The 17,408-nt window shown below is 40.8% G+C and overlaps 1 protein-coding gene across 1 annotated transcript in view; it reads right to left on the bottom strand.

Annotated features, from left to right (window-relative positions):
• Ccdc68 (coiled-coil domain containing 68) overlaps positions 1-17,408 on the bottom strand; it is a 57,042-nt gene that overhangs the window by 24,925 nt on the left and 14,709 nt on the right. The window contains exons 2-8 of the mRNA XM_028864701.2: positions 16,454-16,578; positions 15,254-15,340; positions 11,895-12,029; positions 10,479-10,604; positions 9,846-9,974; positions 4,621-4,703; positions 439-544 (exon numbers count right to left, since the gene is read on the bottom strand). Of these exons, the coding sequence (XP_028720534.1) occupies positions 439-544; positions 4,621-4,703; positions 9,846-9,974; positions 10,479-10,604; positions 11,895-12,029; positions 15,254-15,340; positions 16,454-16,570 (783 nt within the window). The 5' untranslated portion in view covers positions 16,571-16,578. The remainder of the gene's footprint in view (positions 1-438; positions 545-4,620; positions 4,704-9,845; positions 9,975-10,478; positions 10,605-11,894; positions 12,030-15,253; positions 15,341-16,453; positions 16,579-17,408) is intronic.

Here is a 17,408-nt window from a genome sequence, read left to right as displayed (position 1 = left end):
CTGTTGCTATAGCTCAGTGTTAGAGCATTTAGCTAGCACATGGAAGGTGGCATGGTCCATCTGCAATACTGAAAAAAATAAATAAAATTACGTACAACCCAAACCTCAATACTTAAGAAAGGTTTGAATCTCCTAATGCACCAAGTCTTCCATAAAACAGTGAATAACATCTGACTCAGAACATTTGTGCTTGGACAAAAATCACTAAAATATCTAAAGAGCAGTTAAGCATAGTTTCTCAAACTCTCTTGGTCTAGAACCTGACGATAGGTGTTGACATTATAGGCAAGAAAAGCCTCGGAGCCAGGTTCCCTGAGAAACTTAAGGGATATGTCAATGGGAAGGCGAGTCTCAGGACTCAGCCTGCCACACTGGCCAGGTTTGGTCTTTGTCCTGGAAACCTGGCATCTACCTGAGAGATTCACTTGTTACTCTGACCTCCTGAATGATGTTGCGCAGGCTCTGGTGTTGGGAGTGAATCACGAACTGCAGATGACAGATCTGTTCCTGGAGGATGGAAATCTCTGTCTGAAGACCCTGGCAACTGAGAAAAGAACAGAAAGGAGGAGGGAGTGAAGGAATTTTTGCTATACCAGCCCTCCTCTCCTGACGTTGCGCCTTGTGTGGTTAAGGTCCCAGGAATCAATGTACCACACAAGAAACACAAAAAAGAATAGTCCTGTGATCAGCTTGCATATGAACTTGAATGAGATATGCATTCAGGTAAAAAGCTGCTTCTGGGAAGGGAAACAGCCCCATGGCTACAGTGCTTGCCCTATAAACATAATGACCTGAGTTTGGATTCCCAGGACCCATGTAGAGCTGGGTGTGGTAGTAAGCATGTATAATCCCAGTATTTCCACAGCAATGTGGGAGGCTGAGACTGACAAATTGCTAGAAGCTCAAGAGGCCAGACTGCTTGTCATATAGAGGAGGAAACAAGAGGCCCTGTTTCTGTAATATGTTCCTTTAAAGGACCCAGTCCCCAGCAGAAACACAAACCTTGGCAGTGGGAAATAACAGCAGTTAAATGTACAGTCAATCTGTTTTTCTTTCCACGTTCATGGGCAGAAGTATTGGGAAAGAAATAAGTGGATATCAGCTCTTCCTGGAAACGTTTGTGCTCCTGAGATTAGAACAGACCAGACTGTGAACTCTCAGCTATCTCCTCTTTTCTAAAGTTCATGTTCAAGGAATGGCTGCCAATCTACTAGTGCACATCAACATCAGATTTTAGTTCTCTCTGGGTTTCAGCATGAGCAGCTTCCTTACCAGGACAAAGGAAGCTTGTGAGGAGAGACACCCCAAGAAAGGTTTACATGCCAAAGGAATAGGTAGGGAACTCAGACCCCCACCAAAGACTGTGGTCTCTGGAGGTCTTCAAAAAGTCCAAACTGAGAATAAGAGGAGCCCCAAACCCAGAAAACCAGCAATCCTAGGGTTTCAGGGAGACTGAGGCCAGGCGAGCAGGGCAGCTGAGATGTCTTAGGGGGATGCACAGACCCCTGGGAGGGAGAGCTGTTGAGGAGATTCAGGGGATGAGAGGATGGGGAGTCTCAACAAAGGACAGCCTCAGAAAGCTCACTTCTGGGTATGAGGATTGACATTAAATAAATTGAGGATTAAAATTTAAATAATTCCTCCAGTGAAGAAAGAAGAAGAAGGAAAGAAAAAGAGTAATAATGACGTATTTAGTGGTCACACTTGTGTTTCCTCTGGGCAGTAAGGCGCCAGGACTCTGGGTGCTCTGTTGAGACAAAAGGCTTTACAATGAGGTTAGGGTTTTGTAAACTTGACCCAAGCTAGGGTCAGAAGTGCAGAAGGAACAGAACTGACAAAGTATCTCCTGTAGGCAAGCCTGTGGGGTATTTTCTTGATAAACGGTTGATGGGCGAGGGCCCAGCATGCTAGGACAGTGCCAGCCCTGGGCAAGTTGTCCTGACTTATAGGAGAAAGCAGGCTGGGCAAGCCATGAAGAGCAAGCCAGTAAGCAGCATTCCTCCATGGCTACTCCTTTATTGTCACTCAAGGGAGTAGGGAAACTAGTCTCAGAGGCCATCAGAAGTTTCCAGAAATGAAAGAACAGATATCAAAGACCTCCATGGCAACATGCAAGGCTTTGCTACATATGGGAATCTGGAAACCAAACCAGCGAGACATCTCCTGAGGAGGTAGGCCCTTAGGAGTGCAGGGGTGGTCCTGGAGAAGCCATAGAAGGATTACATTAATGCAAAGGTGGTTATTCTGTAAGCTGCAAACTACTTTCCACAAGATGATAGCAACAACAATATGAAGTTAATCTTACGTTTAAGAAAATAACTCTGTTCTTTTCTGTATTTTCTTTATGTGTAGCTAACCTCGACTAAGAGAAATATCTCATATTTGTGGTGCATTTGCCAAGCTTTTATGGCTTCAGTTTAAGAGTATAGTTCATACTGATTGCTCTCTTGCTGACACCCAGTAAAGTAAACAATGCCTCCTCACACAGCTCAGCAAAGGTTAGAAGGAAGATAAAGGGTCAGATGTCTACAACCTGAAAATGGAAGAAGATTATATGTTCTGTTATCTTTCCAGAAACACAGAGCACTCACTTTCTCCAAGAAATTTCCAAAACTTCCTCAAAAGTATTTTGAGAATTTCATATGGATTGCTCATATATGGCAGATAAAAAGGAAAGGTCAGTTTGCTTTGAAATCAGAAAAGACAGCCATTATTGTTATGTTTTTAAAAGGAAATCATCAAACTCAGACTATCTGGACTCATAAAGGAAGGAACATTGTGTAAGTCCACAGTTCCATCACACGAGAAAGATCTTTACATTTAAGGGCAAAAAGAGAAAATAAAGAAGGAGACAAGAGAGGGAAAGGGTTAAGACAAAAATCAACCTAACTAGTGACTATCTGTAAGTGACATCAGGGCCTAAGCCATTCTCTGTCTGTATGGCCCTTCTCTATCAAGATGGACAGTGATACACAGCTATCACACGTCTGTTCTCTTGGGTTCTATGTTTATTCACAGGGAGAAAGATAGGAAAGAATACCAGATTAGTATGACAGATAATTCAAATACGCGCATGCAACTTAAAGTTCTGCCTGTTTTTGGCCATTGTTATAAGTGGTCAAAAAATGTATCATTACCAGCCAGACAGAAGGCACAAAGTATAATGAAAGACAAGAAAAGACAGATATAATGAGAAATAGGAGAAAGTCAAAAGATCAAGGAATAAGGATGTCTGTGACTATAAGGATGATAATATTGAAAGACTCTAACCCTTCAGGCTTACACACACACACCCCCAAGTCCCAGGAGAATAACACCCCCCCCAGCCCCAGAAGAATAAGAAACTAAAAAGAAAACTAGGTCCAAGGGCAACCTGACTCAGCCATTATTCAACCACCCCTGCCACAATGTAACAATGTAAAGAGATCTCTGTTAAGAGATGCGCTCAACTGTGACTGGGATAATTGCAAGTGTTCCAGGAAGGACCACTGTGACCTTTGTGTAAACTCCACTCTGGCCCTGATACCCCTCCCCCTTGAGGTTTTGGGAAGAATGTGCATGCAGGCGTGACTGTACCTCCTCTGTGATCAGACCATGATCTTGAGAAATTAGCCTCTAGACATAAATCAATAGAAAAGAAATTGTATGGGAATTGTAATCTTGTGGTTTTTGTGGGTTTTCCTTTAAAAGTACCCATGTGGCTGCAGTAAGATGCGACTCTTGCTCTCTGGAGCTGAGTTAGCCCGACTGTACAGCCGCTTCTTCAATAAACCTGGTGCTATTGCATCAACTGGACTGGAGTCTGGGTTCTTGGGGTGCCCACTTGAGACCCTAGATTTTGGGGTCTATCAATATAAATAAAGGACAATGAAAATCTGTCCCTTAGAGGCTCATAATAGCACCTGATAGCCTAGTAACTGAAGTCCTAGATGGTTGAACTAAGATGTTGAAATAGGGTATGTGTTATCTTGACATCAGAATATACCATGACTATAGTGAGGTTAAAATCAAAAGGAAGAGAAAAATCTAGAGAAATGTGAGATAAGTCAGGACCTAACATTCCAGAGGATTTCCTAAGAGCAACTGAGCTGGACAGCTGCTATGATGACCATAAACTGTCTTGCCTCCTCAGAAAGACTGAGACATACAAGTTGAAAATTATGAATGTGGACAAGCCACCCAAACCAACTAAGGCGGCTTTCCATAGTATTTCTTTCATTTTCTATGGAGTTTGAAGACTGCCAGGCTACCATAGTTTCACTTGATGACCAGCCAGTTTGATGTAGACTGTGGAAGAGACTCTTTCATGAAGGTGAATAGAGGATAAAGATACCTCCAGCATCTTTGAGTAAATGGAGAAGTGGCAGACTCACTCTTCAGACGAATGAACTCTCCAAATGGGTCTCCAGGACCCTCCTGTACTTCTGGCCCCTGAACCCTCATAGGTAAGAAATGAGGCGCATGTCTATTAACCCTAGAAATTTGACATCCCTTCTCCGTGCATCTGCCCTACTTTCTCTGCTTCCTCTAGATGTATAAATCCCACCCGCCTACAGCCCAGCACACCCATGAACAGGAACACTATCAGAAACTGATTTTTAGGAGGTAGATTTTTCAAACCTTTTCGAATGTGCATCATTGGACTTGAGTTGCAGCAGCTTGTTTTCCAAACACAATTTTCTCTCTAGGAGTGTTTTCTTTTCCTAGGAGAAAACAAGATACAGCTTTTGTTTGTGTGTACGTATGTGTGCTTGCAAACTGTTCACAATAGATGTGGCTTGTGATACTAGAAATAGAGTCTGCGCTCCAGAGCTCATCTCAAATCTGAGCAATTACAATGTGCCACCGGGAAGCCTGGCCAGGCAATGTTCTTTGTGTTTTAAAAGTAAATCAGAGCTGTGTAGAGAGTATTGTTTAAGATATACATGGTGGTGCATGTGGTTAATCCTTGCACTTTGGAGGTAGAGACAGGAGGATCAGGAGTCCAGGATCAGCCACCACATCATGGCAAGTTCAAGGTCAGTCTGGGCTGCATGAGACCCTGTCTCCAAATAAACAAATGTCTTCATAACTCACTCATTTAGCCTGAATGAGAAAGTTGGCTCCTTCTCCAGCCCACTGACAAAATGGAGCCCTTGCAGTACAAACTTGCCCACCCACCTTCCCCATGCCACCTGGAGTACGACGCCTGCACAGCCTCGCCTGATGTGAATTCCCTTACTGTTGCACCTGCCTCTTCACTACATTAGGAGAGTTGTTGGTACCCGAGGACACCACAGCACATACTGTGATGTTTCCACCTGCTCTCACAGCATCTGTCGCCATGCAGTAAACAGGTAAATAGACCCTTAATGAGGGATCGAGGCCACAAATGTTAAAACTACTTCCTAATGAGGAACCAGGAGAAACTCTAAGACTGAGAAAGAGTATCTTTTAAAATGAGGTGATTTAATTATTGAACTCAACTGTTCACCCCAAGGGAAAAGTGACAAGTCCACTTGGGTAAGCAGAGTTTGCGTTGCTGATTAGTGCCAAGTTGGGGAACCAGGAAAGGCTGCAAGGACGCAGAAATAGTATTGACAGCATGGGCAGCACTGACTAGAAATGTTTCAAAACACACACAAGGCTGTTTAAAATTACCGCCTGCCACAACATATAAATAGACACCATTCAAGGCGGTGCTGTACAACCGAAACCAGGAAGCCTGTGCCATACACCAATCTGGTTTTGAAGTTTTGACCATTGTTTTAACCTCTCTGGACCTCATCACTGTAGAGAAACATTAACCAAAACTTGAAAATAAAAGTGATCTCCAGCATGAAGCTCTAGTGGCACCCTGGGACACTGTTCAATAATGGGATCCAACAATTACTTAGGTATTCCAGACAATTTGCTTGTTTTACTTTGTTGCATATTGATTAGAAGCCCAGTTCTCTGAAGTTGCATGTTAATTTTTAGATTTTTATTTTACTTTGTTTTATTTTTTTGAGACAAGGTCTCTTGTACAGACACTGAACTCACTATGTAGCCAAAACTGGCTTTAAACTCATGATCCCCTTGCTTCAGTCTCCCTAGTATTGAATGACAGGTGTGATCTTCTATATCAAATTTAATTTATGGATTTCTCCAAGATATAAAAGATAATCCTAAAGGTTATTAATTAGATATATCTAGAGTGGTCACACAACTCTGTATTCTATCCATCCACATGCCCCCACACCCAATGCCTATAAATATCATATATAAACTAACTTTACTATCATACTGGTTCCAAAATTAGTAATAAATTGAATTTTAAGACATATTCATTATTTATTTGTATAAGCCATATTTTTAACTTTATGATTATCCCTAAGATGAAGGTAATATGGAATAAATAGAGTAGAGATAACGCATGTGGGATGAGAATCTTACTTGCTTCCCTGGCAGAGAGTTGGGCTTCAATACCTAGTAATTTAAAAGTACCAATTACTTCATATCCTGTGTGAGTTGCTACTTTTAATTATGCTAACTTATTTAAATTACATTCGTAGAGCAATATTGCCTCACAGAAATGATTCCATGTTAACCTTTTCCATGTTAGCCTTAAGTGCCTTCCAAAGATTCCTGAGAGATAGCCATTATACCTTGAGACTGAGGTGAGTGCCTGCACGCTCTAGGAAACACTGTCACGGCCCATGCATTATGAATTAGTGGGGTACAGAGTGCATGGGCACCACACATAGTCCTCCCTGTGGACTTTCTTTTCATTAGTGAATGCTCACAGCCATGGTCAGAGATGGGGCAAGCAACAAGCACATGTTCTACCCTGGCCAGGGTTCTCGCATATGCCCTGGGCTCTCCAGGAGCTCCTCTTTGGTCATGCATGAAATCGCACCTGCCTAGCACACACTTCTTTGCAGTGTCTTCCTCATGCATGCAACACCCCACTACGGCTATCTGCTCTGTCCCTAAGGGGTCAAGACTTCCCTTTACTGTTGATCAAAATGAACTGGTATATAGTATGACATGGTATATATTAACATATGAATGTCTTAACAACCAGAATATCATCTTTTAAAAAATGATTACATTTTTTTTTTACTTACTTATTGTATGTGTATGCATGTACCACAGCATGCATAGGGATGTCAGAGACATTGTGGGAATGAGTTCTCTCCTTCCACCATAGAGGTCTCTGGGTGATAATTCAGGTTGGCAGGCCTGGTGATAGGCACCTTTACCTGCTAAGCCATTGCCCTGGTCCCAGCACATATTCTTTGTCCCATATGAGAAAACAGGTGGGTATAATAGGAAGGATTGTAAGTAGAAACGGGAGATGACAAAATGGTTTCTTGTTTGCTCCATCCTCATTTATGAAACGATGATGAGGAAGTAGGTGGTCTCTGAAGTGCCTTTGAGCCCTTAGACTCTAGTGGGGCCAAATCAGTGACATTAGCAAACGAATGTGAACCAACAGAATCGCACTGCCGGCAAAAGGAACATATGCCACGCTAAAATGCTCTTACAGGGCGTTTCTGCTAGCTTCTTGCTGTGTGTTCGGAATTCATTCTCGCCGCATTCCTGATTAAAGTGGGACAGATGGTGGAGGTTTTAAGTAATGTCTTCATTACCAGACCTCACAGCACTAATGGCTATTTACTGGAGCAAGGCCTTGCTCAAGTGAGTAGCAAATGAATCCTTCTCAGGGAGCAGCCACTGCTAGGGCAATATTTATCAGCCTTTCTGAGGATATGTGCTTTTTGTCTTCACTTCCGTTTTGAACTTGCGTCTGTCCCCATTACTACAGAAGGCTCAGCGTACTCTCCTTTATTCCAATATGCATTCTCCACCCAAGAAACTTCCGTACAGCCTGCTTCCTTGTTACCTCCTGAGCCCAAGAAGGCGTCACCAAGCTTTGCTGTTTATTTTGCTTATTTCCATACTTGTTTCAAAAATATGAAATAACGTTGGGCTAAATGTGTTTTAAAACAACAGTCTTGCACATTGCTCCTCAATCCCCATTCACCTCCACTAACCAGAGAGACTCTATCAGGTCCCACTTTAGCTATTCCTGAATAGACTCTACAGAATACATTTTGGAAGATTCTCTCATGGCCTTGCTGAGCACAGCATCCTACCTACTTACTGTGTCACCAAGTTCTGAAAGAGAATCACAGTTATGGGCCATTGTCAGTACTTGTCACACACCACCCTACCTTACGTAGGCTTTCAACTTCTCCAAAGGACCCTTAGGAGAATTAAAAACAGGAGCTCTGGAAAGTTCCTGGCACTCAGCACAATCCAGTCATGTACACTCTCATCATCATAAACAGTGATTATTTCCAGTTCATTCACACATGTTCATGTATCTCCTGTGCCTGGCTGCATGCAGCCAATGGCAGGTGCTCAGATATCTTGAAATGACAGTAAAAGAAACACACCTAGGAGTCCACCAAGAGCTCATGTCTGGTGCTGAAGCCTTGGAGTTGCTAGGAAAGAGAACTTTCTTCCACTCTTCTTTTGTTAAGTTTCATGCACCCACAGGTGGCCATGAACCTCCCTCTGGGTTTTAGAGAGGGCGATCACAGTCCTACTCTCCCATTTCAAGTTGGCTGATCAGTTGTTTGGTTCCATAATCCTGTTTGTTTCACAGACCTGTCTTCCGCCCCTCAGTGCAAATATGTCCTGTGCTATCTTAGTCCCCCAAGCTATCAACTGCAATATAAAATATTCTAACACTATCAGCCACTTAACCAACACTACAGCTTTTCCAAAAAGCATAAACTGGCATGCTGGGGTAAGCAAACTGCCAAGGGTGACTCGGTGATTCTGGGAATGACAACAGTGGCCCATGGCATAATAGAGCTGTAGGTGAGTGCTAATATTATTAAGTTCTTTTATGTTTGTGCTCAGGTCCTGTATCTGATTTCCTTGCATGACCTTCCTTAGGACTATAGATTTAACAGTTACCATGTTATCGAATTTTATATTATTGGGAAATATTTTAAAACTAATTAAATTTCTTTTGGTCAGAAACCTGCATAGTACTGAAAGGTTACACCCAGTAAGTAACAGTTCCCTAGTGGCAAAGACCTCAGAAAACTCAAACAAGTGGAGGCCTCATAGATTAGGGGCCAACCCAGGAATACAGTGAGAGGGAGGATGGGGGAGATACAATTTACTAGAAGCCTAAGACTATATTCTCATCTACTCTCAATTTAGTTTCTGAGATGCTCATTTGTTCTGCTAGTAAAAGATTATATTCCTTATTTTTCTGAATTCTGAATTCAAAGGCACATACTTAAATTGATGTTATTTATATTGGTATTTGGAGTGCTAACCACTTGGATTCCATGAGATTTTTCACAGTTTTGCTTTCTGCTGCTCTTCCCTAAACAGACCTTTTGAAAGTTCTGATATCAGTTCTAATAACAGTTTTATCACACATTTTATAGTCTTATAAACCATAAACCACAAGCAGTCGTGGGCTGAAAAAAAAAGGATACTACACTGGCTCTAATGTATCTAGATTTATTAAACTCTAATTTATTTGTTATTAGGCTCTAATAAATGCTAGATTACAGAGATCCTAACAGGACTACTTTGTGACCTAACCCATTATTTCATTCACAGACCACTGAATACACATTGACGACAAGGAGAAATCAGTCAAGCCAACAACTACAGAGTAGGTCACATAAAATGTCTAGAGGAAAAGCAGAATTGTAAAAAGCAGAATTGTACCCCCCCCACACACACACACACAAACCCACAGACCAGGAAAAACTTCCAACTCATGTCATTCTACTTCCCCTTATATGACACTGTCAGCATGAAATGTCTTTGCCTTGCCAGGGACCTACGTTTTCCATCCTCTGTACACGGTTCTCCAGTCCTATGATTTGAACATGCTTCTCTTCAAGTTTTTCTGAAAGTTGACTCAGATTTTCAGCATGATGCTTTAACATCTGCTCTTTTTCAAGGTTGTTGATCTGTGGTCAGAAACAAACAAACAGTTTGCTAGACTTTTGCTTTTATTATTTATCTAGAACAAAACAGAACATCTTGTATATCTAATTAAAAGTGTTTTCTTTCTTACCAGAAAATATTCCCAAAGCAGGGTAATTATGCCCACTGTATCCCAAGGTTACTTGTTAGATATGTAGCTGGGGCTAAAGGTCAGTCACAGCAAAGAAGTTGCCTCTCTAGGGAGGGAACTTCAGCTGACTTCTGCCTGTAGTGCACATGCGCATTTGCATGCATATATAAAACAGAGCTCAAAATGGCCCAGTAAAAAATGAATGAGTATGCATCTGCCCTTGAAAATACCAGGTGTGCCTTCTTGTCAGGTCACTCAGGTTGGGGCTGAGCCCCTAATGTAAGGGCACATATACCTGTTCCTGTAGGAAGCACTATTCACACAGTGCATCACCAGGCATATATGGCTGGGTGGGGCTGACTTCTCCAGCTCCTGAGCTGCAGCTGGAACTAGTTACCTGAAGTAAACGTTTACTATCCTCATGCTTTTTCTTCATGTCTTCAGAATGCGTTTGGTAGTTGTCAAATAACCTCTGGGCCACGTTTCTCAAAGTGGCTGCTCCTGCCTCTCGGGAAGCTTCCAGCTAGGAAAAATAAAAGTCACCTTGCATGTTTTGACATTACGAAATAAAAATAGTTGAAAGCAGAACACCGTTTTATGGTCAACTAAAAGCAGTCCCTAATTACCATTTGCAGCCATACAGACAGAAAACTGATGGGAGGGAAGCTGCTGGTGCTGAGTAAGAAGAGAGTGTCAAGTGAAGGAGTCTCTAGTAGGGCACTGAGCATGGGCATCTGCCATGGTGAAGCCAAGCCTGAGTACTAAGTGTATCAGTGCTTTGCCCAGGTAGATGGCATCTTGTCGGGACGCATAGGGGCAACCCTCTCACCACCAATGTTCATTACGTACTGACAAATGAAGCTCCGTGAAATGGAAGTGGGATGAGACTGGAGTCGTAAGAACAGTGAAGTATAAATGTTGATCTTTATAACCTAAGGAAATGATCAAGGGTGGCTACTGAGATTTACATAGCAAGGTAATCACTGTGAGGCTACACACAAAGTAAACCCCAAAGGCGAGATACAAGGCACTCAACAATAGACTAATTGAACAATCAATGAGGCATTTGATAATAGAAGTTGGAATTAGTATTTGGATTTGGTGTATGTGTCCGTGTTCCCATGTGCACATATGTGTGGGTGCAGATGCACAGTTCATACATGCATAGGGAGGTCAGAAGTCAACCTTGAAGATCTTTTCTTGGGTAGGTATCAATCCTGTCTCCCCCTCCCACTTAAGATGGAGTTTGTCGGTATGTCCTGAAGCTCAGAGCTAGGCTAGCATGTCTAGCAGCCCTAGGGATCCCCCTGCCTCCACCTCCTGAGCAGTGGGATTGCAAACACACACCTCCATGTGTAGTTTTCTGTGTTGGTGCTGTGATCTAACTCAGGCTCTCTTGTTCGTAGCACAAACATTTAACTGACTAAGGTATCTCCCTAGCTCTAATATTTCTTAAAGATGCAAAATCTTTTAAAAATACATTATGGTAAAAAGCAGTTAGCCTGAGATCTCTTCCCTTAATAACTGTGTAAGTACACAGTATACCACTGTTAGCTGTATATTTGATATCACAAAGGAAACTTCCAGAACTTGCTACTTTTGCATAGCTGAAAATTTACACCCACAGACCTTCAAAAGATTTCTTTAATACTAAAAGTAGTCTCCAAAATAAAACAGTAAGACTTAATTTGTACAACACTCCAATATTTTGGCCATGCGTTTGAGTATTGTGGGCTTCGGGGTGTGAGTGGGTGTCTCATAACTAGTATAGACCTATGAAAGCTCACTGTCTATGAGCTCCTAGCAGTTGTACCTTGATTTTCAACATTTCATTCTCTCTGTTCATTTCTAGGAGCTGCTGGTCTTTTCTTCTCATGTTTTCCATGAGCAAATCCAAACAGGTGTGGTCTGTTGTGGAATCTGAGCCATTCTGCATATTTCCAGGTGACTGAAATGAACAAACACAAAGATCAGAAGGAGCTGAAAGTTCCACATCTGGATCCGCAGGCAGCAGAAGAAAACCGTGTGACACACTGGGCATGGTTGGAGCATACGAGACCTCAAAGCCTGTCCCCACAGTGGCACATGTCCTCCAACAATTCCTCTATGAACACTGTCAACAATGATTATCATTCACTACATAAGTCAAAGAAGATTCAAATAAGCAAAAATAACTCTTTGAACCTCGAATTTTGATGATTAATTCTAGACAAATGAGCCAGCTTCCATGTCTGCTCCAATTTAAAGAGTCTTATATTTACTGCAGCTTTAAATACATTACTAAGGGTATTGTACATACCAAATAATAAATGTGAGACTGGATTAATTAAAACCATGCCTACAAATATATGTTCCTTAAACAGAATCTGGCCTGCTAACACTAAACGTTAACAGTGTTTTCCTTATCATCATTTCATATTGAATCTCTAATCATAGATGTCAGTCTAGACCTCCACTATGATGTAATCCTGTGCAACGTCATCATCCCTGAAAATGCACCTGGAACATAAATCTACATAGAATCATGGGCATATGGAGATAGTGAGGAAACTAGAGAACATCTCAGCCTACCGGTTTCCCAGATGTGGAAACTAAGCAGTAGGGTCCACATTTATGCAAGTCAAGTCCAAGAGTTCATGACATAGTTTCTTGATCATCATCTGCACTGTCTGCTCTTTCACCTTATTTCATGGCAGAGAGAGAAACTCTCAAGCAACTCCATATACTCTGTTGTTCTGATAACAACGTCTACTTGTTAAGCACCTATTATGCACCATGTCGTCTTTTCAGTGTTAGGTACATTTCTTTGCCTGGGTGCTACAGATAGGAAAAAAACATTATGTTCTTTATAGTAGTGAGGAAACTTAAAATTAGATTTTCACAAATTAAAGTGTGTTTTAGTTTAATTTTTTTGCTCATAGGGGGAAAAGTCACTCTGATCAAAAGCAACTTGGGAGATGAAAGAGTTTATCTTGTATAAACTTCCAGGTCCATCATTGAGGAAGCCAGTGAAGGGTCTGGTGTGGGACTTTGAAACCATGAAGGAACACTGCATGCTGACTTATTCACACATCCAAGCATAGTTAACTTTCTTATACAATCCAGTGCCACCCTGGCCTAGGACTTGCTACATCAGTTAACAACCAAGGCAATTCCATTCAGGAAGATCTGGTCTGAGCAATCCTTCAGTTGAGTTTCCTTCCTCAGATGATTCTATGCTGTGTCAAGTTGATAGTTAAAGCTAACTAGGACACTAAAGTTACACCTACATAAATAACCTTGAGACCAGATTCAGAGTCTAAGATTGCTCAATGACCAAACATAATTTTTCCACTACAAAAAATGATCCATAGTCCAGAAATAAAAACAATGAGCTGGGTGGTAGTATTGCACATCTTTAATCCCAGCACTTGAGAGGCAGAGGCAGAAGGATCTCTGTGAGTTTGAGGCCAGCCTGGTCTACAGAGCGAGTTCTAGAACAGGCAGGGCTACACAGTGGAATTCTGTCTTTGTCTCAGAAAACCCATAACAAATAATCAAATGAACAAAAGCCAAGCACATAACATATACATAGTACATCCTCAGCCTTTTGTGTGTCTGTGTGGTCTAGACCACACAATAAAGGTGTGCATACCTTCTCTGACCATATATGGATATATACTAAAGAATAATTGACAGACTCTTGCAGAAGGTAGATTATTGGCTGTGGTTGAGACTTGCAAATGATTAGATCAGTGCTCTCATGGGTGTTAGCTGATAGTAAAAAGCTACAGATTCTGAATCAGGAGGTCTGGGTGGATGCCTACACAGTACAAATCTAATAAGCTTATGGAGATGCTGCTGCCAGGCCAGTTGCCCACACTTTACATGGTAACAAGACCCTATATCATAGCAGCACCATGTTCTATCCATACATCCAGAGCTACTCCTAGCAAGGTCAGCTAAAAATTCTACTTCAATGTTTCCAGTGGCCATTGGCCAGTTCTCAGTTTACACGGCCCATGGACAACACTGGACAGTTACTACTTCTACCTGCCTTCAGGGATTCCATCCTCTATGGCTTTTCCTCCTAATTCTCCACCATCCATTTCAACCTCTGTGATGTCTCTTCTTCCAAAGACCCAAGTTTGGGACATTCATCACTAAACCCTTAGCTCATCTGTCATCCGTATGTACACTCACTTGCTTTCCAACCCTCTCTACTTTCAAAATCATTGCATTTTATTATTTTTTCTGGAGATAATGTCTTGCTGTATCAATCAGGCAGGCTTACACTCTTGTCCTCCGCTCAAGTGCCAAACTCAGCTCTAGTTTCAAAACTTTACTAACCATAATACCACAATTCTGTATATTGTACCCTGTCTAATGCAATCCAGTTCATCTAATCCAGATCTGTACTCTCAAATCTAGAAGTATATCTACCCATCAATGGAGTTCTAGAAGTCAACTCAAATGCTCAAAAATGTTTTTTTTTCCTGCCACACCTCAATATTGTCTCATTTTGCCCAGATTTGGAGCAATTAATTAAGGAAATCTTAAGCTCTAGTCATATTATATTGGAAGCTGAGGATGATGTAAGGGAACTGTGTTTATGTAGTACATTCTACCTTCTCATGTGATAAATAACCATGGTTTATAGTCAGTAATGTTAATAAGATAGATGCTCTTGGCTCTGGTGATATTTAATTTGGTACACTATGAGCTAAAAGAGGTTTGTCCAAACTTAAGTACACAAAGATGCTACTGATACTAGAAAGAGGTGCTTAAGCTTGTTGATCAGCAAAGTTCATTGCTTATTGATCACTTAATTCAAACCATCAGTTGCTGTGTGCCACAGAATATACTTGTAAGCTTATACCTTCATCCCTGAAAAGTGTGGCTACCACGTATTCTCCTTGGTCTGGTGTTTTCCTATATGCTTTATAATATTATGTTCTGTTTGCAATATTTCAGCAAGTTCTGGTCATTCTGATCTGATCCTTTGAATGACATCCCTAGTTAACACGTCATAAGCATAAGCATTAACATCTTTAGATGTTAGACATGCATGAAATATTTTATCGCAGCTTCAAAGAGTAATTTTGGGCAAAAGGTTGATTGAATAGAAATCTATATGGCTTTATGCTAACTTTCTGAAAGAATGCAAATAATGAATCTCCATGCATTTATTACCTCTGCATCTACTTTGTAATTTGCATTGCTGTATCCTTCTTCATCTTTAAACATGTGATTTCGGATCTTTTCCAGGGTAGTTCGGATCTGGAGGAACAAAAAATAGTTAATTTTTTTGTAAGGCATTTAATTCCAAATGCATTTTTCTTTCTCTATACCAGCTACAGGGCACCTTATTTACATATCTATCCTGATGTCAGATTTAAATACTAGCCTCCAACCTAAATTGTATTTAGGTTAATATTGTTTAGATGAATGAAAAGAAAGTGTTTGGGTTTTATATCTCTTTTTTAGATAAATCTGAAATCTGAAATATGAAATAAAACTAAATTAATATTATATATTACAAAATAATTTAGTAATTAGAACTTTAAAACTGTACATTTTGTTCACTTTTACCTATAATTTACTAATTCAGTGTTTAGTAATTACTATAAGAGAATTATTACTTAGTAATCACTACAAAATGATTACTACATAGTAATTACCACAAAATAATTGCTATTAAATAATTACTACATAAAAATCCCTAAGACGTGATCATACAAATTTATGCATGAAATTTGAGTTCCAGTCTTGCTGACCTGCGGAATTACTAAACATTGCAAGACAATTTAATTAGTTGATCTGAACAAGCTACAAACTATCAATGTCAGAATTTTTCTATCTATTCTAACAGGCAGTTTATGTGAATACCCTTTCTTAGTTCTTTTCATGGTGGATTTCTCATAAGTTGCATAATTAATGAAGTCACTTGCAGAGGAATCACTGGCACTAGCAAGCTGGAGCTGTGCATAGGAACAAGGTGAGGAAAGAGAGCGAGAATCAGCAGGAAACATAAACATCTACTTGGGAGCACAGCATCCACATTCAGGAAACCACCAGGGAAGGTTATGAAACAGCAGGAAATCCAGCAGCGAATGGTGGGTGTGCATTAAATGCTAATAGGTGTTCTGAACTGTCCTGGCCATTATTCAGTTCTACTGAGTGGAGAAAGTCATTGTTACTTCCCATGCAGGCACAGGTTTATATTCTAAAGAAAAATGACTAGCTATGTTCAAATCTAAGCTGTCAGCTATCCTAAGCCAAGTGAGGTTTGCTCCATTCCATGCGTTGCATGGATGGGGAAACAAAGCCCACTGATCCATTCTGGTGCTTGTCACAAAAGCCACATCGAGATGTCCCCTGCCCTCATCATACCTCTTTCACGTACTCGGTTTCTTCAATAATGTGAGCTGATGAAGATCCATACGAGACAGAATCGCCTTCTGTCTTAGCTCTTGGGGGAACTTCTGTGGTCACCGTGACAGTTGTCATTATGAATTCTGGTGTTAGGAAAACATAAATCAGCTCAGCAACCCAACATAAGTTTTTCTATAATCAAAGTTTTAGTATCAAATGTTTAGTATCATCTTAGACTGCACAATCTCAAGACGGAGCCTTGTTTTATTCACTTTACATTATAGCATACCGTGAGGATGCTATAATAAATGACTGTGGAACTAGAAATACAGCTACAATCAAATTGTGTGTTTGTATGCCTGTATCCTGTAGAACCTCTAGAAAGGTTGTTTATCAAAAGACCCTCTAATGGAAAAAATGGAAGAAATCCAAATGTACTCAAATAGGATTAGTAAGTAGGATGCTGCTATAGAATATTCTTTATGGTATATGACTCAATTAAAAAACATAGTACAGAATGAATACACAATATCATGTTTTATTTCTTTTAAAGGTGAATGATATGAATAAAGAAAAATTTTGACTCACAGCTTTGACAAAGCAAGTTTCAGACCAGCCTGGGCTCCTGAGTGAGACCCTGACTTTATAGACACACACACACACACACACACACACACACACACACACACACACACACACAGGAACACAAATACACAAGAGCGAAGGAGGAACAGACACAGTGATTGGGATTCCGACAGAGTCACAATCACATTCCTGGTGGACAGGCTGTATTCTCCGGATACCTTGTCCTCCTGTGGAGAATCTAGGGCTTTTTGGGTGATTCATGTCAAGAACACAAAGTCCATAAAGCTAAGCATGACAGGTGATCAAATACTATTTGAATAAAGTATGTCGGCCATGGTAAATGACTGTGAGCACCTGAATAATATTACACACCCTAAATCCTTGAACT

Source organism: Peromyscus leucopus, chromosome 19 (assembly GCF_004664715.2).
Source record: "Peromyscus leucopus breed LL Stock chromosome 19, UCI_PerLeu_2.1, whole genome shotgun sequence".
NCBI lineage: Eukaryota > Metazoa > Chordata > Mammalia > Rodentia > Cricetidae > Peromyscus > Peromyscus leucopus.
The sequence above is the reverse complement of the archived record's forward strand: the minus strand, read 5'-3'. Positions and strand labels throughout refer to the sequence as shown.